The sequence below is a fragment of the Phaseolus vulgaris genome, chromosome 1 (assembly GCF_000499845.2).
Source record: "Phaseolus vulgaris cultivar G19833 chromosome 1, P. vulgaris v2.0, whole genome shotgun sequence".
NCBI classification, from domain to species: domain Eukaryota; kingdom Viridiplantae; phylum Streptophyta; class Magnoliopsida; order Fabales; family Fabaceae; genus Phaseolus; species Phaseolus vulgaris.
This window is the reverse complement of record NC_023759.2, coordinates 9,649,065-9,673,011: the sequence shown is the minus strand read 5'-3', so window position 1 is coordinate 9,673,011 and position 23,947 is coordinate 9,649,065. Positions and strand designations below refer to the sequence as shown.

Sequence of the window (23,947 nt, the reverse complement as noted above, 5' to 3'; positions counted from 1 at the left end):
ACATTTAGGAATGAGTAAATATTTTGGTATTGATTTGGTGTTTGTAATACTTTCAGAATGAGTGTTTTTGCATTTCAATGCCTATTTAAAATCTCGAGCTTATAGTGTTTATAAATAAAAAAAAACGCTTTTAAAATAAATCGAGTCCGCAATAAAAAAAAAAAAAATTCTGTAAAATAACCACAATATAATCTAAAGTTTTATCCGCCGAGTATATGATATCAATTATATCTTTTAATTTAGTTCAAATATATAATAATTTACATTTTAATAAACTCTAAAGTATATACCGTTAAGATGTAATGAAAAAGTAAAGTAATTGAAATTAAAGAAAGTTAGGGTTTTAGCATAAACAGTTAATACAAGAATAAATTTTAGAATAAAATAAAATTTAAAAAATGCAGTGAAAATATCAAATTGTTCTTATCATATAACTTAATATGGTAAAAATTAAAATTCTAGAAATATATTAAAATTTATTTTTAAGGAATGTTTGTAAAAAAATTTATCAAGCATATACTGTTTTAACTTTTTAGAAATCATAATTTGCAAAATTCGTGGTTTATGAATATAAAAAAAATCATATACCAAAACTTCTTATGTAACTTCTAAAATTCACATTTTTATCGAAAAATCCCAATCAATAATAAAAAAACGTATTAAAAAAATTCAAATGTAAAATAAAGCATTAAATAACGTTGGTATATGCCAACTGCCCCCGACCAAAAACTTAAGATAGAAAATAGACACCGCACAGAAAATCCTTCGTTCTTCTTTTCTTTCGAGATTTCTTCACTTGTTTCTAAGACAACTTTTCCTTGTATCATTGCAACCTTTTTCCCTTTTCATTCATAAAGTTCTTTCCAACGATGGATTTTAGAAGCAAGGGAATAACATTGCACTCGCTTTTCGTATCATTTCTTCTATTTTCTGCCATTTTCCCACTCTCTTTCTCAGCAGCCAATCAACCCCACAAAGTCAAGAACCTCGCCACCCCACGTCGCCTTTCCTCCTCAGCTGTTTTCAAAGTTCAGGGAAATGTGTACCCTCTTGGGTATGTTGTCATTCTATCATTATTTTTTGGTCAAACTTCTTAATCACTTTCTTACTGTTCATTTTTCTCTCAGTTTTTGTTTAGTATTATTGAATGTTTTCTTTTTCTTGGATGACTTTGTTCTGGTATTTCTGTTCTAAGTTGAGCTGTGGTTTTTCTTTGAAACATTCTTGTCCTGCTTTCTTATATTTTTTAAAATTGGAAAAAAAGTGCAATTCTGTTTTTGATCAGTTCTTGTATATTTGATTCCTGATCTAGTCTTAGACTTTTCATATCTGCTGTTTCATTGAGTTTCATCTACCATTCAATTTATAATTTAGTTAGAGAAGAATGAAAAGTAGGAGTGACTAGCCTCTTAACTTTTTCTAGTCCTTTATTTTTGAAGGGTGGGGTAGTTGGACCCCATCTCTATTAACAAAATAATTCACTTTTTGCTTATGCATGTTTTGGGGGAAACACAAGGAACTGTGGTTGTTGAACTTCTATAGTGAATTGGTTGTTAATGTTAAGTTTAAGTTATGATGGTTCCATGAAAAGTATCTTTATCCTCTTTATGCAGGCATTACACAGTGTTTTTCAACATTGGCCATCCGCCCAAGTTTTACGACCTTGACATAGATTCGGGTAGTGACATCACTTGGGTTCAATGTGATGCACCATGTAAAGGTTGCACCAAGGTATGCGATGCTTAAACTAATATTAGGCCTTTTTCTGAATTCTATCCTCAGAATCAGTATTCACCTGGTGTCAATCTTTGTAGCCTCGTGTGCAACTTTATAAACCCAATCACAACCTTGTGCAATGTGTGGACCAACTGTGTTCTGAAGTGCACTTATCAACAGACCATAATTGTGCTTCCCCAGATGACCAATGTGACTATGAAGTTGAGTATGCAGATAATGGATCATCTCTGGGTGTGCTAGTCCGGGACCACATTGCTTTTCAATTCACCAATGGCTCTGTGGTGCACCCTAAGATTGCCTTTGGGTGAGTGTTTTTGTTTACAGTGAGTGACACGGGTTGTATCTGCTACTGATGTTCTGTTTGGATAAACTTATCCATTAACGCTTATAGACAAAGAAAATAAGAAGGTAAAATGAATTGACCTCCCATGAGCTAAAACAAACTTCTGCAGTTAACTTTTTATAGAAATTCTCTCATTTAACTTTTCTAGAATTGTTGCATAAGTTGATTTTAGGTAGGAAAAGCTCAATTCATTTTAGCTTTTAGTTTTCTTCTTTTACAAGTATTTATAGAGAAGTTTATTCTAATGGGACATAATTAGTAATTTCTATTAGTGAAGTTACAATGCTAACAAAAATATGGTGAAATTTTGCGTAAGTAAATAGAACAACAGAACAAAATTGATCAGCTCACAGGAAAGAAGTTACCATTCTCCTTTGTGAATAATTAAGAGTTGCTTTGTCTGTTGCATGGCTAGGTGCGGATATGATCAAAAGTATTCTGGTTCTACCTCCCCACCTTCTACGGCAGGAGTCCTTGGCCTTGGCAACGGCAGAGCTAGCATATTAACTCAGCTTCATTCTTTGGGTCTGATACGCAATGTAGTTGGACACTGCCTAAGTGCAAGAGGAGGAGGGTTTTTATTCTTTGGAGATGATCCCGTTCCCTCTTCAGGAATTGTTTGGACATCCATGGTGCATAGTTCTTCGGAGTAAGTTTTAAAATTGATGTTATTTTTTCCTTCTTAGGTTTTTGTTTCAGACATGCATCATCTGTTGCCACTCTTGAGTGCTTGCAAACAATCACTGCTTCAGAAAACACTACAGCTCAGGACCAGCAGAGCTGTTGTTCAATGGAAAGACTACTAAAGTTAAGGGTCTTGAACTTATCTTCGATAGTGGGAGCTCTTACACATACTTCAACTCCCTTGCGTATCAAGCTGTTGTAAATTTGGTGAGATAGAAACTAGAGAGCCTCAATATTAGCCATAAATTTCATTGTCTTATATGGCCATTAGTTAGACATCTTCAGTTAATTATCCTTGATCATGATGATTCAGGTGACTGATGATTTAAAGGGGAAACAGTTGACAAGAGCAACCGAGGATTCATCACTTCCAATTTGTTGGAAGGGTCCAAAATCTTTCAAATCGTTAAGTGATATCAAGAAATACTTCAAACCCCTTGCATTTAGCTTCACAAAAACTAAGAATGTGCAGATGCAGCTACCGCCAGAAGCTTATCTTATTATCACTGTGAGATCCGTTTAAGACTAAATCTCTAGCTAAGAGAACAAATGAAATAGTCTAACGTACTGTCCGTTCGCAGAAACATGGCAATGTTTGCTTGGGGATTCTAGATGGCACTGAAGTAGGACTAGAAAGTCTCAACATAATCGGAGGTAAGGCATGTCAAATGTTAAGTATAAACAATTCCACTTTTGTTTCTCTTTTTTTTTGTTGTTGTTTTGATGGCAATACACCTTTTGGCGCTGTCAGACATCTCTTTACAAGACAGAATGGTCATTTATGACAACGAGAAGATTGGATGGGTTTCTGCAAATTGTGATAAGCTTCCCAAGTAATATGTTTACATTATGATTTCTTATATAATTGTGAGCAACATCAAGTGTTTACAAGAGTGTGTTTTTTTTTCCCTTTTTTATTACCAGTGTGGATCGTGATTTGGAAGGTAATCCACACCCATACGCAGCCAATTTGGGTATCTTTGGGAACGGTTTCCCTGCATCTTTCGAAAATATAGACGATCAATGAGTTGTTGTGAAGGGGTGCTCGGATGTACATTAGATAGCATCTACAATTCCATGTGGAACAACATATATATACATAGATTCTTTTGTCACCTTAGTACAATATTTTGGGCTTCATAAGCTTAATTTTGTGAAATTGTAAATGAAACTATCAAATGACACAAGCTACAGTTACCAATCCTTGCTAGCGAAAATTTCATTTAGTTGTGCGGCCTCAACACCCATCGGTAGCAACTAGTTATTTACTTAAATTAACTGATACGGCTTTCACTGCTTCCATACACCAGCACAAGTATGATTGACAGGTGGTTGTCAGTATTTTGGTAAGTTATAAAGTATACTGTATCTGCAATAGTAATATGCATATTAAGTTAAAACCTAAATTAAGAAAATAAAAATCAGAGTGCGTATGCAAAGGAATCGCTACTCACTTCGAGTACCCCGTCTATAACACTCAGCAGTCAGCAGAAAGATGCTACAAGTTTTGATTTGCGTACTGCAAGATGTTAAATAACATTAATCAGTCACCACAGATTGGTCGCAAGAGATTATACTATTAGGTAGAAGATTACAGACAAGTAAGACATGTCACCTTTGCATGACAAATCTTTGTTATTGCCTCAATATGAAGGTTTTGTAGTTCCTCAAGAGCCATAACATCCAGACCAGCGATATCCTCACCCTATTACATGGTTAAAAGTAATATCATTTCCGATCTTTCTTCACGTATGAAAATCAGAAAACCAAGTCTAGGCTTATCTAATGCCATATACATGACCACCAAAGGAAATAACCATTTTGGGCAATTTATGTTTATCTACTAATTATATTTCTATGACAGAAATTTCTATTTTATTAATTATAGTTTTATAGAATGAGTTAATCATATATAATCATGAAGACATTCATTGTTCTTCCCTTTTCAGTCTAGCTTTTCTCAACTTTCTCTTTCTTCATCATCTTTCCTAAAAAAATCACCTAAACTCATTTTCTCGCCCCCAATCTTAGTTAAGATAAGAAGTCTAGAAATTTACTCAATGCAGATAATTAGTATGATTAATATTATCTTGGAACATCAATGAAATATGAAATGAGATCATCAGAATGAGATACCTTCAATATAGAAATATGATTTTCAAGTTCCTTGCATCTTCTTCTCTCTCTTTGATAATTAGCCCTTAGTTCTTCTAATACAATCATATCTTCCATGCTTCCAAAATTTTCAGTTTCTTTGTACTGTTTCCTATGAGAGTAACCATTAGATGTTGGATATCCAATTTTAACCTTGGTTTGTACATCATCACGCACATGAACCGTTGACTTGTCCACAACATTAATGCCAGACTTTCTCATCTTTGACATCAGTATCTGCATGCTTGTAAGCTCATATTCCAAATCTTGTTTTTGGTGTTTTATTTCATCAAGTGTCCTTCTTAGGTCAGCTTCAACTTCGACTTTCACAGATAGAGCTGCTTCTAGTGCAGCTTCTCTTTGGAGTCTAGCACTAAGGTCCTTCTGCAACTCCTCAACAAGAAATTCATTCCCCCGCTTTTTTGATTTCCCATCTAGTTGAAAACTATTATTAATATTTTGCTTGCTTTCATAAGATGTTGGAGACAAGTTTGACTTGCCAGGTGTCTCTTTTGCAGCTGACAGATCACCACTCAGCTCTGCATTTTCATATGTAAGTTTAGTCACTTCTTCAGCCAGGTTTCGGAGTTCAACTGCTGCAGCTGCTGCCAGCTCTTTTGCGTATGAAGCTTCCTCTGCAAGTTTCTGACTTTGAATTTCAAGCCCGTCTTTCTCTTCCACCAATCTCACATTCTCTTCCCTTAAACTCTCTATTTCAGCTGCCTGCACAATTTTATAATGAAAATTATATCACTCCTAGTGAAACACAAACAAGCAAAACCATGTAGGAACCGGTTCCCAAATTTATCCATTGAAGTTTCCTTCCGTAGAAGGTGCCAGAAAGAGAGAGAACCTGCACAAGAATTTCGGAATTTTTAATTGAATCGTTGCTTCCTCCCTGCACTTGAGAAACTATTACATTCATGTTTTTGACTGATTGTGCTTCGTCATATTTTCCCAATACATCTCTAGAACAGTCGGTCTGATTATCAGCAACATGCTGATAATTAGTTGCAGTTTTATCCAAGAAATTTATCTGTTTCTTTAGTGAAATAATTGTCTCATGCATCTCAACATTCTCTGAATTCTGTAGAATTTAAGCACGTCAGGAATTGCAACAAGTCGCCTTAAAAGGTTGTACAATTGTGTAATATACCTTCAACTGTAATTGCTCTTGAAGTATCCTGTTATCTGCAGACTTGATCTGAATGCTCAATTAGCATGAGAACGCCTTAGTATAGTACTCAGATTAATGTTTACTTAAATGCAATGAAACCATTACGAAACTACTGAGGACAAGACAACCTACCTCAAGTTCAAAAAGTTTTTCATTGAGCTCAGTGGTAAGCTTGGATAGAGCCTACATTAGAATAAAGTTATGTGTTAGTTGATGTTTACCGATAAAATATACCCCAATTTTTGTTTTAGAAAAAAAGAAAGGTCTTCAATACGTAGAAAGTTTGCAAACTACGCTTTCATTAAGAACCATTTGAAAATGAAGTGTCATTTATTCGAAACTACAATCACAACTAAAACTTTGGGTACGATAAGTTTTATATTTTAACCAAAAGAAGTGGGGTATCTCTCCACAAGGGAAGAAAAGAGAATTAAATTTGAAGTTCTCATTTGTGGAGCATAGGGCCCTGTAGATACCCAAACCAAACCCATTGGGTTAATGACCATGGTCGACTAGATAAATTTCTATCAAAAGTAGTCTAGTAACACCCACATTGTTATCTCCAGGGATTCTCACCACCGAGACAAACAACTCTTAGTCAAAGTTTGGTTTTCTTGAAGAAACCGTTTAATATGACAACCTCCTTGAATTGAAGTGGGGGACAAATTTGTTGTTTGTAAATTGAACAAGGCACTCAATGAGTTAAAACAAGCACCACAACAATGGTTTGACAGGTTGCAGTTGCCACTTCGTCAGCTTGGTTTTGTAAGCAGTAAATGTGACTCTTTGCTTTTTATCTATAGAGATCAATGTCAGGCTGTGTATTTTTTTATCTGTTCATGATATAATAATCACTAGCAGTTTTGTTACTTTAATTAAACAGATTAGAACCAAACTTCATGTAAAGCTGTCTGGTTGTCACGTACATAATGAGAAGTGTTGCAAATAGTAGATTATTAGCAAAAAATATTCTCAATATCTTCTTGATAATTAGGAAAAACATCTTTCGAATTGTCTATATTTATTTCCTTATTTTAAAGAATTTGATTATTACAAATAGAAATGATGAAAATGTAATTAGTCTAATTGTTATCAATAATATAAATCTTTATTTTCCTTACACAGTTTAAGTCAAGGTCACTTCAAGTAGATTTAAATTTGGTTACCTGAGACATTTCGCTATTACTTGGTGCATGTCCTAAGGATCCAATCATCCGTTGCTCTAGGATACGGATCTGATTCTTCTTTTGGCTAATTTCACCCTTCAACTTATGCATGTCTTCCTGTAATAATCACCAAAATAACCCACCCAGTTTTACTCTAAAATATTAAAGTAGTTCTTCATTTGTCAATCTCAAGTAAAAACCTCACTTGTAATTGGATATCTTCAGGCTTATTAGCAGCTTGTTCTGACAGTCTTTTCAGAGAACTAATGCAGAATGCCACCTCGCCAGCCAACATTTTCACTTGTTCCCGCAGTAGATCCATTTGATCTGTAACAGTAGTCCCAGTCTGCAAGAGTCATTCGGCACAATTTTGGTCACATGTATCATGCATATATCTTTCCAAAAACATTGATCACAAGTATTTGTGATCTTACCGGAGGAAGTTGACGGCCTCCAACAGTTACACTGAATAAATCACCAGCTTGAGTTCTTCCTGTAAAAGAATTGATAGATGGGGCATTATCCTTTCTGCTGACTGAATTCCTGCGTGAGTCTTTCATGTCATAAAGCATAACTCTAGTTGGAGTTAATTTTGAAGCAGACGCAGGTGACCCATTTGCAGACCCCTCACTATCAACATTTGGTGATAATCCATCAACATTATCAGGTTTCTGCATTGATGGTAAATATTACTGGTCGGTTAACAACAAATATAAGATACTAAGTTCATGTAAAATTTAGATCGAGCAAATGCCAATAGTCAAATCCAAATCACACTAGGCAAGAAGTTCCCAATCTTTAGTGAACTATTATTTATGAATTGGGATTATATTATTATTATTTATATATTCATATTAACTTCTGTATTCATCAATCAGCTAGTTAATTATTTCAACATAATAAATAATATATTTTAAATAAAAAAGAAAAATAACTTACTCTTAACTTCAACCACCCAAGCATTCCCCGCCGTTTGCTTCTTTTGTAATCCTTCCCCAATTCATCTAAATTGGTAACATCATCCTTTTCTTCTGGTGAAGGAACTGAAGCATGGCTCCCTGCATCATCATTAATCCAGGACTCACGTTTTCTATCTGGTAAATATGCTAGCTGCATTCAAAGAAGATGAACATCTGTCATTATCATAAATATTATTTACAATTTTACTCCAAAAAACTAAAAATGTGTATGTAAAAACAACACACTGATTGAAAGTCAATACATTTAAATATCAAATTCCAAAGCATATAATTGACTGCTGCACTAAAGGGAGTACCCTTGTCAAAAATTACCTCATCTTCTGCAAAAGAATGCCTTCGTCTATGGCTGGGCCTTTCTAGAATGCTTGATGACATCGCATTCTTTGTAGAAACTAAGATTAATTTGGTTAGACGCTGAATTCTTCCCATCAAGGCTGCTTTAGCTTGTTCCTCCTCTTCCAATCTTGACTTCAATTTGGATTGGCCAGCTTCGAGCTATTACATAATAAAGTAATGCTTAATGTGGGGAAATGAAAGAACACCATACAGAATATGACCCAAGGTATATGCCTCAGCACAAACCTGAAGCTTCAAAGTAACCAGATCTTCTTGTGAAGATGTGGTCGCCATATTGGGATTCTCAACCATGCCACGCTTTAAATGCTGCAGCTCCTGCTTTAACTCAGAAATTTCCCTCTGATATTTCTTGATCAGAGACTTCTCATCCAAAATCTAGTACAGGAAATCAGATAAAAGTTAAATAGCATGAAATTAATATGTCAAGAGGTTATCAGAATATCAACATTTTTCACATTAACTGACCTTATTTTGAGAAACTTTGATTTCAACATGCTTACTCCGGTGAGCAAATTTTAATGTGTTATGTGTCTCTTCACTACTGCTAGAAGCTGGAGTAACTGTGCAAATGAGCTTCAACAACCAAACCATAATCATTTTCAAACATTAGTTGGCCATGCAAATATTTACAAATCACAACTGGCAGAAAATTTAAAGAGAAATTGTACTTACAGAAATCCTTCCATGGCCACTAAGGGATGATTGTAACAATCGAGTGAGCTTTGAATCTCGATAAGGAATATGAGTTGCCTTTCCATCTGTTAGTTTAGCAATCACCTGCAATGCAGAAACAAGATAGAGAGAATTACTTCACTTACAAAATTTGAGATTGGGATATAAAGCATCCGTGCATCCGTTGATATTCTTTACATGTAGAGAAAACTACAACCTGGTAGCATAGTATAATACTTGAAATGCAACCAAAATGTTACTTATAGCCTTATAATATAGACTTATTGTGGACACAGAGATTGTACTCCAAACAATTGTTAAGAGACAAAAGGACTCGATAAATCATTCACAGCACATATGGACCAATAAGGATTTTTAAATGCTAAAGGAACTCAAGAACAAGTTATTACCAAAGCTATTACTGAAGAGGAAAAATTGTTATATTTAATACACTACAAAAAGATTAAACTGAATGAGAGAAGATTTTATTGAAATTGATCTTTGAAATACTACATCAACCTCTATATGTAGAGAACTCTAACCCTAAAGTAATGATTACAAAGAGATCACTAGAATCTTCTAACAGCTTCTAAAAAACACACTTGTAACTAATTACAAAATCCTATTGTAGCTTATCGACTATATTTTGTCTTGAATCAAGACTCCCCCTCAAGATGGTGAATGTATCTATCATTCCCACCTTGCATGTCATATCATGAAATCATTCAGTGGGAATAATTTTTGCAACAGATCTCCTAATTGAAGCCCAGATGGGACATAAGAAGTAGTGCTAAGGCCACTAGCTAGTTTTTCTTTAATAAAGTGCAGATCTATCTCTATGTGCTTGGTATGCTGAATTGGATTGTGAGCAATGCTAATAATTGATTTATTATTACAATAAAGAGTCATAGACAATTCACATCTTTAAGATCATTCAGAATAATTCTCAGTCATAACAATTCACACACCCTCCCTATCTGTCATAGCTTGATATTCAACCTTTGCACTGGACCTTGCAACAACATTTTGTTTTTTACTTTTCAAAGTCACCAAATTTCCACCCAAGAACATGCAATATGTTGAGATGGATCTCCTGTTTGTGACAAACCCTGCATAATTTGCATCAATATACACCTCCATTTTTTTTTCATTCCTCTTGAAAAAGATTCTCCTTCTTGGACATGTCTTCAAATATTAAATGATTTTGTTCACAACCTGGAAATTTCTCTCCCTTGGATCATGTTGGAGATTCCACATTGACTAGAGATTAGGATATTTCATTCTTTATAAATGGGTGCAAACCTCACCTTATAAGCCGATTTTATGAGGTTGAGTTAGGCTTAAAGTTCACTTCTTAACATGGTATCAGAACCATTTAAAACTTATCCTAGCGAGAATTTGTTGGGCCTATCGTGTCAACCGCTATCTGACCATTATTGGACCACCCATAACATATATTTCCACGCACGAGTTGGTAGCCTCGGCATGAGGGGGGGTGTTGGAAATCCCACATCGACTAGAGATTGGGATATTTCATTCTTTATAAGTGAGTGCAAACATCATCTTATAAGCCGGTTTTATGAGGTTGAGTTAAGCTTAAAATCCACTTCTTAACAGATCATGCATAAATTGACTAACTACACTCACAACATAAGTTATGTGAAGTCTGGTGTAAGCTAAGTAAATGAACTTCCCCACAAGTTTGTACGAGACCAAGTTTCTTTCCTTAAAGCAATAAGTAAGTCGTCAAGGTGAGGTTCACAATTATTATTCAAGAAATTTTCCAAAGGTTCAAGGGTGTCGAAGGTGATTGGAGTTGTCTTAGATTAATTGTTTTTGTCTCCTTTGTTATTGTATGTGAAAAAAAAAAAAATCTTTGGAGAACTAATTTCTAGAGCTGACCCTAACTCAAGAAAAAAGTTGCCCTAGTTAGGAGCAACTTCAAAGACATCCATATGAGATGTGCCAGGAGAACTATCAAGAGTATCAAGAGTAGTATCAACAAGAAACAACCCTGAAGGAAAGGAACAAAAGATAACTCGAGATTCAGAAGGCTTAACTTCTATAGAACTCTCCTCCTGAAGTTGAGAACACACGTAAAAGGATTCAATTTGATATAAGAGTCCCATTGGCAACAATAATGTGGTTACCAAAAAGAGAAACATGTGAAGTTAAAAGAGGTGAATGAGAGGTAATATGGTATGTTGCACAAGAGTCTAGAACCCAAGGGTCCTTACATAAAATTTTAAGAACATTAAAAAAGGAATTGGAGTGATAACCAGTCATAGTAGAGAGCAACTATCAAAAGATGACGGATTCAAAAATCCATGAAAGGTTAGACATTCCATTTTAGGGGGTAATGTAGGCATTCCTTCTTCAATTGAAGAAAATGAAGGAGTTTTGCCAAAATTTTCAGAATTTGAAGTTGCCTGATTAACCTTCCTTGAGAGAGGACCTTTTTAGTTTTGCTAGACAAACAAGAGCTTTCTCCTTTCCATGTAGCTTGAAGCAATCTCCTTAATGTGGCCAGATTTCTTACAATGAGTGCACCAACAATCCAACTTTCCTTTTGAGTTGAGTTTCATGTTCAAAGGATTTGAAGTCCTAGGATTGGAAGCCTTTTCAGAGAACATGGCAACTCCTTTAGTGGAGGGCTCATTCATCATGACCATTCAACGAATCTCATCACCTCAATAATGTAGAAGACTTCAGAAAGATAAGGAAGTCTTTCCTTCCCAAGAATTCGTGCCCTAAGAGGATCATATTAATGATTCAATCTTAATAAGAAGTTAAACATCTAGGATCGTTCAACGAACTGAGTAAGAGAAACAACATCCTTGCCATGCCAAAAATAGGGATTCCTCAGACCCTTTTTTTAAGTAAATAAAAAGATCAGAGTAGAAAACACAATAGTGTCTCCTTGAATAGTGCTTCTTTCAAAAGAGACACACAACTTGAGGCAAAAGGGAAAAACAATGGCAGGTTTGGAACTATCACCTCAGGGTGACTTCAACGAAGTAAGCAACAGTGGGATTGGCTATCAGATGTGCCAGAAACGAGTGGTGTGCAAAACCCACTCAAGAGAAAGAAGTCGCACGCACAACCATGCGACTACTCAGATGGCGGTGCGACTCCGACAACTAATTGATCAAAGGATAGTGAATCTTTTTGTGTGATCATTGGTCTGATTGGAGGCTCCAACGGCTACGGAGATAGTGATGGTAGAGACGATGGTCACGAAACTCAAGTTGGATGCACTTTAGGAAACTATATCAAAACGAATCATTGCTGAGACAACAATGAAGAAATGTGGAAGGAGAACTCCATAGTCTAGAGCTTTGATCCCAACTTCAAAAATATTAAACTGAATGAGAAAAGATTTAATTAAATTGATACATCAATCTCTATATATAGAGAATTCCCTGAAGTAATGATTACAAAAAGATCTCTAAAATCATCTAATAGCTTCTAACAGCGCACTTGTAATTAGTTATAATGTCCTATTGTAACTTATGAACTATTTTCTCCTAAATCAACAAATATGCAACTAACCTCAAAAGCAAACACAATAAACATGTACAGTAACTCCCTTGAAATAAATACGGAAGCATGCATAAAACAGGGCAAGAGAAAAACTAAGATCTAAAACAATAGTATAGTATTACCGTTCCAAGAGTAAGCAAGCTTTTATTTATATAAGAACCTTCTTTTCTCCTCAAACCAGTTGTTTCAGTTTTAGAACTTTCTGAACCTGCAAGATCAATTAAGTGCTGGAAAAGGAGTTGGGGGAGGGGGGGGGGAGCTCTTAGAAATAAACGAAACAATGGAGGCATTACTGGAGCAATATAGTAATCATAATCCTGGTCTAGTGAAGGTTACCAGGTGGGACAATGTCACATCCTCTTCCCCTATATTTTCCCCTCGCGAACTGCTTTCAACAGTCTAAAAGAAACAATGTATTCACTAAAACAGCATGAGCCACATAAAAAAGTAGAAACAACAATAAAATACAATCCCAATTACGATTGATGAAAACAAATTCATAATGAATTGTGTTATATAGCTAGCTACACATGAAATTAACCAATTCATGAAATAATATACCTCCGAAGCCACAAAAGGTAGTTTAAAACTTAGAAGAGTGCAAACACGGAAGTGAAAGAAAAAAAGGTTATATGATAATATTTTTTTACTTAGATCTTTCAATTGACCGGTAATGTAACTAGTGCACACGAATAATATATGCTTTTTGGAGTCAGGACCATCTGATACACCCCAAAACTTCATTTTCTTAATGAATTGTCAATTTGATTGGTCACTTTCCATCATCTTGAAAGAAAAGAAAATTGGTACTTTCGCTGAAACTAGCTGGAACTGTTGGAATTCTAATTTAGTTTGTTATTATTATGACTGTGGTAAATAGCTTCTAACTAGCTCAATAATTATTTCAGGATTAGCTTCTGTATTCAATGCACTAATAGTATTAATAAGAAGGATTTTGTTAAGAATTAAGAAGCAATTTCTCTCAAGCAACCTCTGTCTTAAGATTGTAGTGTAGGATCAGAATCCTCCATAATCTTCTCAATATTCTTCTGACATGTTCCCAAAATATGAAACTCCTGAGAAAAAGTACATTTTCTCCATAAGAAGCACGGACACCTCAAAATAGTCACCATTGCAGTGTCAAATACTTTATTGACACTAAAAATACTCATTATTGCATTCTACTATTACATTTAATAATATTACCAATGGAAATACACTAATAATTTGATTATCTAACATCAAGTCCAGAGGCAACAAAAAATATTTAAGAGGTAGAAGATTATAATAAATGCAACCACATTTACCTATGTTCTGTTGCTGCTGCTAGACTACTACAATATTATTGTATCTAGACAGGTATTTTAATAAGACTTTTAGCAACAAATAGAAAATTATGAGTAAACATCAAAATGTTGAACACATTTTAAATCTAAGCCCACTAGAAAGTCTTTTGGAATTTTAAATGACAAAGAAGCATGCATTTAAATCTTAAGCATATCGAGATTATCTTGACATACCAAGGTGAAAATAGTGTGGCTTCGACTGCTAACAAGATTGAAATTATTTGAACCCACGTGTCTATGCTCTGCATTATTTCAGAAACTAGACATTAATATGCATGAATTAGAATAAATAAGAATCTAACAATACATGACCAAAGGAAATATTTCAATCATAAATAACTCCCAGGAGATCATAAAATTGCAGGAGGCAAGAAAATTTAAGAGCAAAGGACGGTCATGTTTCAGTTGGAGCAGAACGTAAGGCATTGTAAAGGAAAAACAAAGAAGTGAATGCTACCAATGATTTAAAATGATAAGAAAGGGGGAAAAACATAAAAATGTTTATTATACCTTCTCCAGTAGCAATTAAAGAAAGGGCATGAGCAGGAGATAGCACAACTTCCTCTTTGATTCCTTCAACATAAGTACCCTGTCACCATTACATATACCTGTAGTCTTATTATAAGATTCAATTAAAAGGCATATCATGCCTTCTTTATGCAATGTCTACAACAAGAAAACAAGAACCAGTAGCCTTTTGTGCGTAACAAAGAAGATTGCTAGCAACAAGTACCAAATTTAGCTAGTTCCAGCTATTACTTAAGTAATGACTGTAAGAATTATGTTTATTGATACTGTAGAGAGAAATGGTATATATTGGTGTGGTATAATCCTTTTGTCTTCCTATTTTCACTTAGGAAGATATATACGTATAAAGCATTGCATAGGGATGGGCCAAGCCCATATACAAAATATATCTAACAGATATTAAATTGAATTGGGATCTCTAATGGCAGAATTAGGATTGTTTTCCTAGTTCTGTTCATACAAGAATTAGAAGAATGTGGACCTTACAACTTTTAGAATTAAGAATCATATTAGAATACATCATATTGATCTGATATCCTATTATTCAAAGTCTCAAATCTCTCTTTCCCCCTTATAATTTCAACAATCAAAGTTCAGACATTCGGAAGTTGAAGATAATCTGGCCCTGTAAAATTCACCGAAGTAAAACTTTTAACAGTGAGAACACAGAGCTATGAGCTCTAGAAAAAGCAGACCCAAAAGACTTTTGGATAAGCTATTGGTGAGATAAAAACAAGAAAATAAATAATGGCCAGCTCTTGAAACCAATATTATTTAATGAATATAAATACCTGAGCATCCTCTCGTATTCTTAGATTCTGCCCAGTTGGATCCAGCAAGTCATTAATGACCTACAACAAGAGCAAATAAAATTGAAGAAAAGGGATACATGATCATTTAATATATAAATATATATAATATACACACACACACCAAGGATAGATGATAGATTCATGCCTGTAGAACTTGTCTACATAGAAACTTGAGTCAAGGGAAGCCAAAAATAAAATAAATAACTCCAATAGTCAGGCTTGGACATGATAGTCAAATTGGAGACAACACTGAGCCAGAAGATATTTCAAATAATTTTTCTTTAAAGCACAACTTTGTATGCTTATATTCCCTAACACGTAACAACTGATGCAACCAAGATAAAGTTTTTAGCCAAAATTAATATTTTAAGTCTACTGCAAGAAGTCAATGATCATATAACTAACCCTTTTTTGCAATAGAGATTGCTAAGCCTCTTTCCATTTTCATTTGCAACAGACTTTGGTGGAAAGCATTTTTTTTCCTTTGGGAAAACTGGGTTCCAACAGGCTTTTATGTGCTAGAAAACATGTAACTTCCATTTTCTGTTAAACAAACACTAACTATGCGTACTCTTTTCAAAATTCCATGTGTGTACTTGTATTATAGGATCAATCTCACATAATGGTCCATCCGTGTCATCCTATGTCATTTGCAATCATTTCATATTGAGTTAAAGTCACACTTGCATTTAAACAAACTTAATCTTTTTATCCATTTTTATGTCATAACTAAAATTTAGATTGTCCTTTGTATTTTGCATGGGCTATTCTCAGACAACAACGGAGTTAATCTGGTCATCATTCTTGCTATTTAAAGATGAATTCCCCCAGAATAGGTATAACAAGCTTGATAAAGACGAGAGAGGTCAATATAACATAGTATTAGTATGTGATGCTAACCTCATTGTAAATCTCAAGATACGAGACACGTAATAAGAATTCCCGTCCAGGAGTCTGAAATGACAAACACAACCAATCAAGGATATGAACAGATTTAAAGTGCAATTTGGAAAACTAAACTCAGTACCTCTTGTATTATACTGAAGACATCCTTCACTGCAAGTGGGATAACTCCTGGTGATTTTTGCTCCCCCTGCAAAAATTATATAGCAAATCTAAGTTTCTTTTTGTCTCTTGCTATAGTGTTCATAATACGAAATTATTTCTTGAGCTCCTAGACTACTAGTACATGCTGATGTAGATGATTAGCCAATTTTATAACTTATAGTTAGTTACTTAGCATTTACACATCACTCTCCAACATTGTGAATTTTCATTAAGTGACTAGATTTATAAGTGTTGGAAACCACAGAAATGTATATATACCCATTCCACTTTCCAAATTGCTCAGAATCATTGTAAAGTGGGGAATAGAGTTAGAATTATTCACTTAATTATTCCTTTTTGTAAATTAAGTATAGCACACCTCCCCAAAGTCAAGAAGTTGTGTGCTCTGTTCAAATGTGTTTCTCTAAAATTTGTCCCAAACAAATCAGAAGACTAAAGGGAATAAAAATATTATGCAGAATGCAAATAACAAAGATACAGAAGCCTATTCCTACTACTAACTAGTTCAATAAAAAATAGAATTAAAACAATAGCCATAAATCCCATTGCACCAGTTTTGTCTTGCAACATTCAGACTGTCAATCACTGTGTGGGTATCAAGAACAGGTTGGACTATCAAAGACATTTCCATTTTGCAAAGCTCAAATAAAATAATACAGAGTTTGGTGCCATATATGATGACACTTCTATGTAGATGATAAAACATTTAACTTACATGCATAGTATGAGTCTTTCCACTACTAGTAACACCATATGCAAAAACAGTACCTGCAGATCAGCAAAGCAATTTTCAACCAATATTGTGTTAGGTGCTATGTTTGATTTGTGCTATCAAAGAAGACCACTTATAAATTTTATGGCTATCACTGAGAGTGTACCAATGTTTTTGAAGTTAATAGATGAATCTGGTGAAATAAAGTACAAAGATTTTATTGCTTAACACATGAGAGATGCAATTATGGAGGTTGGGCCGAGAAATGTAGTACAAATTGTAATTGATGATGCATTTGTATGTAAGGCAGTGGGTATGCTCATAGAATTAGAATTTCCTTCTATTGGACTCCTTGTATAGTGTACACCTTGAAATCTTGCATTGAAAAATATATGTGCAGCAAAATATACCCAAAAAAATAGTGATACTCATCAACAATGTTCTTGGATCTCACAAATTGTTGATGATGCTACCTTTATTATGGGGCACTCTATGAGATTATCAATGTTCAATAACTTCAACTCATTGAAGTTGCTTTCTGTTGCTTCAACAAGATTTGCTTCAACCATAGTTATGCTAAAAAAGTTTAGAAGTTCAAAAAAAGGACTCCAAGAGATGGTTATTAGTGATGAATGGTCTTCTTACAAAGAGGATAATGTGGATAGTACACAATTTGTGAAAGGAACTTTGTTGACTGATAATTGGTGAATGAAGGTTGATTACATACTTGTTTTTACTGCCCCTATTTATGATGTTCTCAGAAAAAACAGATACAAATATGGCTACTCTTCATTTAGTATATGAAATGTGGGATTCAATGATTGAAAATGTGAGAAAGGTCATATACCAACATGAAAGAAAGACAAAAGCTGAACATTCATCATTTTTAGGGTAGTAAACTCAATATTAATTGATCATTGGACTAAGAGTAGCACATCTCTTCATTGTCTTGCTCATTCTTTAAATCCAAGGTAATACATTATATAGTTAAATTATTTTATAATTATATTTTATTAAGTACATATTATTTATCATAAATTTATAATATGTTAATTTATGTTTATATATTTTTTATGTAGATATTATAGTCATGAATGGTTAAATGAAGATTCACAAAGACTTGCCCCATATCAAGATATGGAACTTCACAAAAGGAAGAAATGTTTTAAGAGGTACTTTGATAATGCCGAAGTAAGGAGACAAGTAAATATAGAGTTCGCAAACTTTTCAAATGGAAGAGAAGATTTTGCTACTGTTGACTCTTTAAGGGATAGAGGTAAAATGGATGCAAAATCATGGTGGATTGTTCATGGAGCTCATGCACCAACACTTCAAAAGATAGTTCTTAAACTATTTGGACAACCATGTTCTTCCTCTTATGAGAAATTGGAGTACCTACTTCTTTATACATTCTTTAAAAAGAAATAAGATGACGCCCTAAAAGGGTAGAGGATCTAGTATTTGTCCATAGTAATCTTCGTCTTCTCTCAAGAAACTCCTCAAAAATACAAAGAAGAGAAAACTAAATTATGAGATATTGCAAGAAATGACTTTTCAGTAGATGACAATGGCATTCTTGAGATTGCTAGCTTATCTTTTGATGAACCAGAATTAGAAGTTGTATTTTTTAATGAAGATGAACAAATGCAAAAATAAAACATTATGGTTTACATAAGTACATCTTTTTTTAAACTATTTTTATTAATGTTTCTCTTGATTTTTCATATAACAAAATATATTACTACATTTTAATATATATATATATATAGAGACATGTCCTGTGTCCTATAAAATTTAGCTGTATCTCTGTTTCGTGTCGTATCCGTGTCTATGCTTTATAGGTGTAGAGGCAAAATTTAGAGCAATGGCCTTAGAGATTTATGAAATACCATAGTTTGAGATAATTTTAGAAGACCTAACAATTGATTGGGAGAAACTTGTGAAAAATGTATTGTGATAACAAGTCAACAATAAATATTGCACATACCAGTGCAACGTGATAAAAATGAGCATGCTGAAGTCGACAGACACTTTATGAAGGAGAAGTTGGATAATGGGACATTTGTACGTTCGGAATTCAACTTGCAAATGTAATTGACAAAAGGGCTAAGTGGTGCTACATTTCAATCTATTGTTGGCAATTTAGGAATGGATGACATTCACTCACTAACTTAAGGAGTGTCAGAATCCCTTGAAACATGTTAGAGATAATATTTACTTGTACAGATTTAATTACCTTCCATAATATGTTGGAGATAATATTCACTTCTACAGTTTAATTACATTCCCCAATTAGGAGCTAAATTATAAGGATAGATTGTCTCTGTAGTAAATTAGGAGTTTCTGTAATTAAGATTTTTGTATTCGATTTAAGAGAAATTGCTCTTCTCTGAATGTCATCAGAAATAGCTTTTCTGACATACCCCAATCAAGTTAACATCATCAATTGGGATTATTAGTATTAAATTGCTCCTGCAGACAGCTTGCATGCCATTAATAAATCATTAACTTAGTACAAGTCCTCAATCCATTAATTTCTTCCTTTTTCAAAAAGACAATTTAACATAACGATAACAGAAAAATCATTACCGTTAATCCCTTCCATTGTACCACTGACAACATGCTGAGCAGCCACATCATAAACATGCCGAGTTGTTGTGGCAGGCCCAAATACCTTATCTGCCACAGAAAAAAAATTTAGTTACAAATAGAAAGAACGCACAAAACCAACATGTACTCTGCATTCTTCAATTTAGAAATGCTGGTGAGAAACAATTCTGAAGCCACATAAAGTCATAACTCTCGTGTCTGAACTATTTGTTTTCACCATCTACCATAGACCAACAGCTTTCAGAATTATTGGAACGGATTAAATGTTGCAACATCTTTGTAATTTTAAAGTTGTGATCGGAGCCAAAATACAAGGTAGTTTGGCTTAACATTTTAGACTTGTACGAACTACCGCCACTCCAAATATTTGGAAAAGAATAACAAACTATGATTTTGTAGCACAGTTTAGGAATGGATTCTTTTGAGAAATAATCATTTTTCATAACCCTTAAAAGACTGCCAAAAAAATATTATTTTCTTAAAGTAAGCGAATATCAGTACACAAAAAAACAATTGTTTTCTAAATAAGCTAATTTCAATAAACAGGAAAAATAATCATTTTTTCAAATACGTTAACTTTAAAAAGCACAAAAAACTATAATTATCTCAAAATAATCTGATTAAAATATGCAGTTAATGTATGGACTATTGGACTACATAAACAAAAAATGAACTGAAAAATTTGCTCACCCCATGATGTTATCACTATCAATTTGTATATAAAGCATCAAACTAACTTTACTATATTTTATTAAGCAAGAGCTCAATCACTGGCTTAAAACTGAACTTTAGTGAAATACACCAAGAACTTATTATCCAAATAAGTTAAAACAAAAAACTTATACGAAATATACAAGTATTTCTAATAAATTTAAATAAACTCTTTCAAACATACACTTAACCCATAACCTACCAACATTCTAACACTTGGTTAAGTATAATAACTATTGTTGGTTAAATCAGTTCAATAATCCTTTTACATTTTAACATATAAACCGAAATAGAATACTACTTCATCAAGCCACACCAAATAGCCTTTTTCCCAACATTAATTCCTCAAACCTTAGTTATGCCACATACACACTAACGGATTTTTCCTTTTAGTACAAAACATTTTAGATTTAAGCATACTTCTTCACAAGTACGGTAGATCTAGGGATCCTAAACTATTTTTATGATACGTCTAATGGTTGTATATGTTGTCTATTAGTAAGGTCATCTAACAGTTGTAGACATCGCTTAATTGTAGAGTTGTTTGATGACTCATTGTTACGACATCTGGCAAATTAGTAGTTTGCTGTAAACATTTTGTTATGTTAGTTAATTATTGTTGTGTACTTCAAACTAACATGTAACCATTTTGTACCTTGTATAAGGGTAGTTTGTGCTTGCTGTAAGTGAATCAACAAGTATCGAATTATAACGCTTATTTGTTTAATAAGCAAAACAATTATTCATCTTTATCTTTGTGTTCTATTCTACAATCTACGCCTCTAGTTGGGGTGATTTACGCCTCTAGTTGGGGTGATTTGCAATCAATATTGCATTGTTTCGTGCGCTGCTCTTTGGACTTGTTCTGATGCGGATGGATCAAAATAACAAATCAATAATAGAGCAATATGCAATGGAATACAATTCTCCAACTTGAAAAAGTCTATGAGGAGCACAAAAGAAAATAGAGCACGACAACATAAGTACACAAGACACAGATATTTTTAGTGTGGAAAACTTCTCAGTGTAAGGGTAAAAACCACAAGTCATTTAGACCAACGAAATAGAGACACTATGACCAATAAAGGGTACAAGAGAGTTTCCAACAAGTGCATAAACAATGCAAAGCAAAGCAAACAACAATGCACACAAATAAGAAAGAAGATTGAAAACCACAAATAAAGTTGTTACAAACTACCTTTCTCCCTCTCTAGACTTTCAATTAATATCCAACCGTCAAAAACGAAAAACCATCTCTTACAAAATTGTTGTCCAAAAATATCTCAATCCAATGGTGAACGAACTTATAGTTGTGATGGGGATCCCACATTGACTATAGATAAAACTAAATTACAATATATAAGTGGGAGAAATCCACACCTTATAAGCTAGTTTGGTAGGGTTGAGTTAGGCTTAAAATCCACTTTTTAATATGGTATCAGAGTCTATCCTAGCCAGATTTGTTGGGCCTATTGTGACACACTATCAGAGCACCCACAAATATCTAATTCCATGCTTGAGATGTATATGTTTTGGTGTGAGGGAGGTATGTTAGAGATCTCGTATCCACTATAGATAAGGTCAATTTACAGTATGTTTAGTAATGAGGAAAAATAGTAATAAGTAATAAGTAAAAATGATAAAATTGGACCATATATAAGGAAAAAGATCCACAAGTCCTTGTATTGAAAATCTCTCCGGTGGAGGTTTCAAAAAAGCGTGTCCCAATGATGAACGATAATAAAGTAGTGAATCAATGAAGTAGTTTCTACTTGTTATAAGTGAATCAATGAAGTAGTGATTGTAGTGCTTACATGCTTATTAAACGAGATGGTTATTTATCTTTATCTTATTATATGTGTTCTTTGTTTTGCACCTCCTGTTTGTGTGATACGCAAACTATTTTTTTTATTCTTCTTTGCACTCGTTTCGTCAATAGTTGTACATCAAGTACTAAAAACTTTTTAAAAAAAATAATGTAACTTACAGAGAAGTTCATTTTACTTTTTCTTATTTTCGTTTCTCTAAAAGTGCTTATGGAGTATATTGTCCATACATACATATAAAATACTTTTACACTATCATTCAATTATAAATAAATTAAGCGACTTTTACAATTACTACCTTAAAAATCATAATTACCGTGATTTCTAATAAGGGAACAGTAAGTGCATACAAAATAAAGTCAAACATTTAAATGAAGGAAGGAACATATCTAATTGCAAAAAAAAAATGGAATATAGTAAGAGTTTCCTTTGTTGTATGGAAGTAATGTGTGTATGGGGAGAAAAAGCAATTAGTGAATAAGAAAACTAACCAAAGCCATAAGCAATGGAAGGATTGTACTCATTCCTCACTATATGATCCCCGTCCGCATACCACGCCACCTCGTCCCCTTTATTAATTTCTCTCCCACTATTCAAAACCATGACACAGTAACCACATAGTTTAATAATAATAATAATAATTAAAAATATACGAATTGAAAAGACACACACTAACTAACTAACTAACTAACTAACTAGAGAGGAGAGAAATTGACGAACCTGAGGGGTCGGAACCGGACTGTGACAGTGACATTCTCCTTCGCCTTGCTCACGTCGGCCACAGCGGCGGTAGCCACCGAAGAAATGGAGGCCTTGGTCGACGGCCTCGACGAGGTGGAGGAGGAGGACGGTGTGGTAGGTCTTCCGGCGGGCTTGGCGGGTCCCGCCGGCAACTTCCGCGAGCGGAGCGGCGAGACGGAGGCTCGTTGGGAGGATCGGCCGTAGCCGGAGGCGGAAGACATGGACGGAGAAAGAGAGGTAGAAGAAGGCGGTAAGAGTAAGAGTTTAAGAAAGAGAGAGAATGGGTCACGTGCCGGCCATGGAAGTGCAGAGACTTTGGAGTTTGGACTCTGTCTTCTCCCTCCAAAAAGAGGACAATTTTTTATTTTATTTTTATTTTTTATTACTTTTGCCATTCTTTTGAATTTAAATAAAAGTGAAACTTTAAACGTAAAGTTAATTTTTATGTACGATTATTCATAAATGATTATAATATGTTTTAATTGTCATTTTATTAAAATAAAACGAAAACTAATTAAATTTAACATTTTAATATGTGAACTTAATATGATACTGTGTTTAACATTAACTTCTTTATGTTATCCTCACTTATTTTTTTTCTATGGAATAAAATTAGAAATATTAGTAATTATTCATTGTTGATTTATAAGAAATTGCTTAATTAAGTTTTCTTTGTAAACGATGATATTACTTTGCATATATATTCAATAATTTTGGATAAAATGAAATACGTGAACTAATTTTTTACACCTTTATGGCTATGAAAGAGCACTTTTACAA

General features: G+C 33.9%; 2 protein-coding genes across 6 annotated transcripts; one reads left to right on the top strand and one right to left on the bottom strand.

Moving 5' to 3' along the window:
- Positions 1 to 710: 710 nt before the first annotated feature.
- Positions 711 to 19,072, top strand: LOC137813524 (aspartic proteinase Asp1-like). 5 transcript variants are annotated; one of them, XM_068615839.1, is made up of 9 exons: positions 726 to 1,054; positions 1,614 to 1,731; positions 1,815 to 2,041; positions 2,496 to 2,729; positions 2,833 to 2,971; positions 3,078 to 3,272; positions 3,346 to 3,418; positions 3,516 to 3,597; positions 18,359 to 18,954. In XM_068615839.1, the coding sequence occupies exons 1-9, from the start codon at positions 870 to 872 to the stop codon at positions 18,705 to 18,707; spliced, it is 1,602 nt and encodes a 533-aa protein (XP_068471940.1). In that variant the 5' UTR covers positions 726 to 869; the 3' UTR covers positions 18,708 to 18,954. The 5 variants fall into 5 exon arrangements, with proteins under 5 accessions (XP_068471942.1, XP_068471940.1, XP_068471943.1 ...); XM_068615842.1 differs by lacking the exon at positions 18,359 to 18,954 and adding an exon at positions 5,437 to 5,571; XM_068615840.1 differs by lacking the exon at positions 18,359 to 18,954 and adding an exon at positions 3,689 to 3,965.
- Positions 3,828 to 23,517, bottom strand: LOC137813523 (kinesin-like protein KIN-7C, mitochondrial). The gene is made up of 26 exons (XM_068615838.1): positions 23,147 to 23,517; positions 22,918 to 23,015; positions 19,869 to 19,958; positions 17,283 to 17,335; positions 16,527 to 16,592; positions 16,400 to 16,453; positions 15,479 to 15,538; positions 14,670 to 14,748; positions 14,334 to 14,401; positions 13,150 to 13,212; positions 12,936 to 13,040; positions 9,271 to 9,375; positions 9,064 to 9,171; positions 8,824 to 8,973; positions 8,554 to 8,736; positions 8,201 to 8,371; positions 7,696 to 7,932; positions 7,467 to 7,607; positions 7,262 to 7,378; positions 6,228 to 6,278; positions 6,075 to 6,122; positions 5,772 to 6,005; positions 4,901 to 5,641; positions 4,380 to 4,469; positions 4,219 to 4,283; positions 3,828 to 4,133 (listed from the first exon to the last, which is right to left on the bottom strand). The coding sequence occupies exons 1-25, from the start codon at positions 23,386 to 23,388 to the stop codon at positions 4,263 to 4,265; spliced, it is 3,375 nt and encodes a 1,124-aa protein (XP_068471939.1). The 5' UTR covers positions 23,389 to 23,517; the 3' UTR covers positions 3,828 to 4,133; positions 4,219 to 4,262.
- Between the last annotated feature and the right edge of the window lie 430 nt (positions 23,518 to 23,947).

Coding starts and splice junctions, on each gene's coding strand:
- LOC137813524 (XM_068615839.1), top strand. CDS start 870: ATGGATTTTAGAAGCAAGGGAATAACATTGCACTCGCTTTTCGTATCA. Junction 2,972..3,077: donor ATCAAGCTGTTGTAAATTTG/GTGAGATAGAAA, acceptor ATGATGATTCAG/GTGACTGATGATTTAAAGGG. Junction 3,273..3,345: donor AAGCTTATCTTATTATCACT/GTGAGATCCGTT, acceptor GTCCGTTCGCAG/AAACATGGCAATGTTTGCTT.
- LOC137813523 (XM_068615838.1), bottom strand. CDS start 23,388: ATGTCTTCCGCCTCCGGCTACGGCCGATCCTCCCAACGAGCCTCCGTC. Junction 15,539..16,399: donor ATCTTGAGATTTACAATGAG/GTTAGCATCACA, acceptor CTCTTGTTGTAG/GTCATTAATGACTTGCTGGA. Junction 13,041..13,149: donor ATGTGACATTGTCCCACCTG/GTAACCTTCACT, acceptor CTCCTTTTCCAG/CACTTAATTGATCTTGCAGG.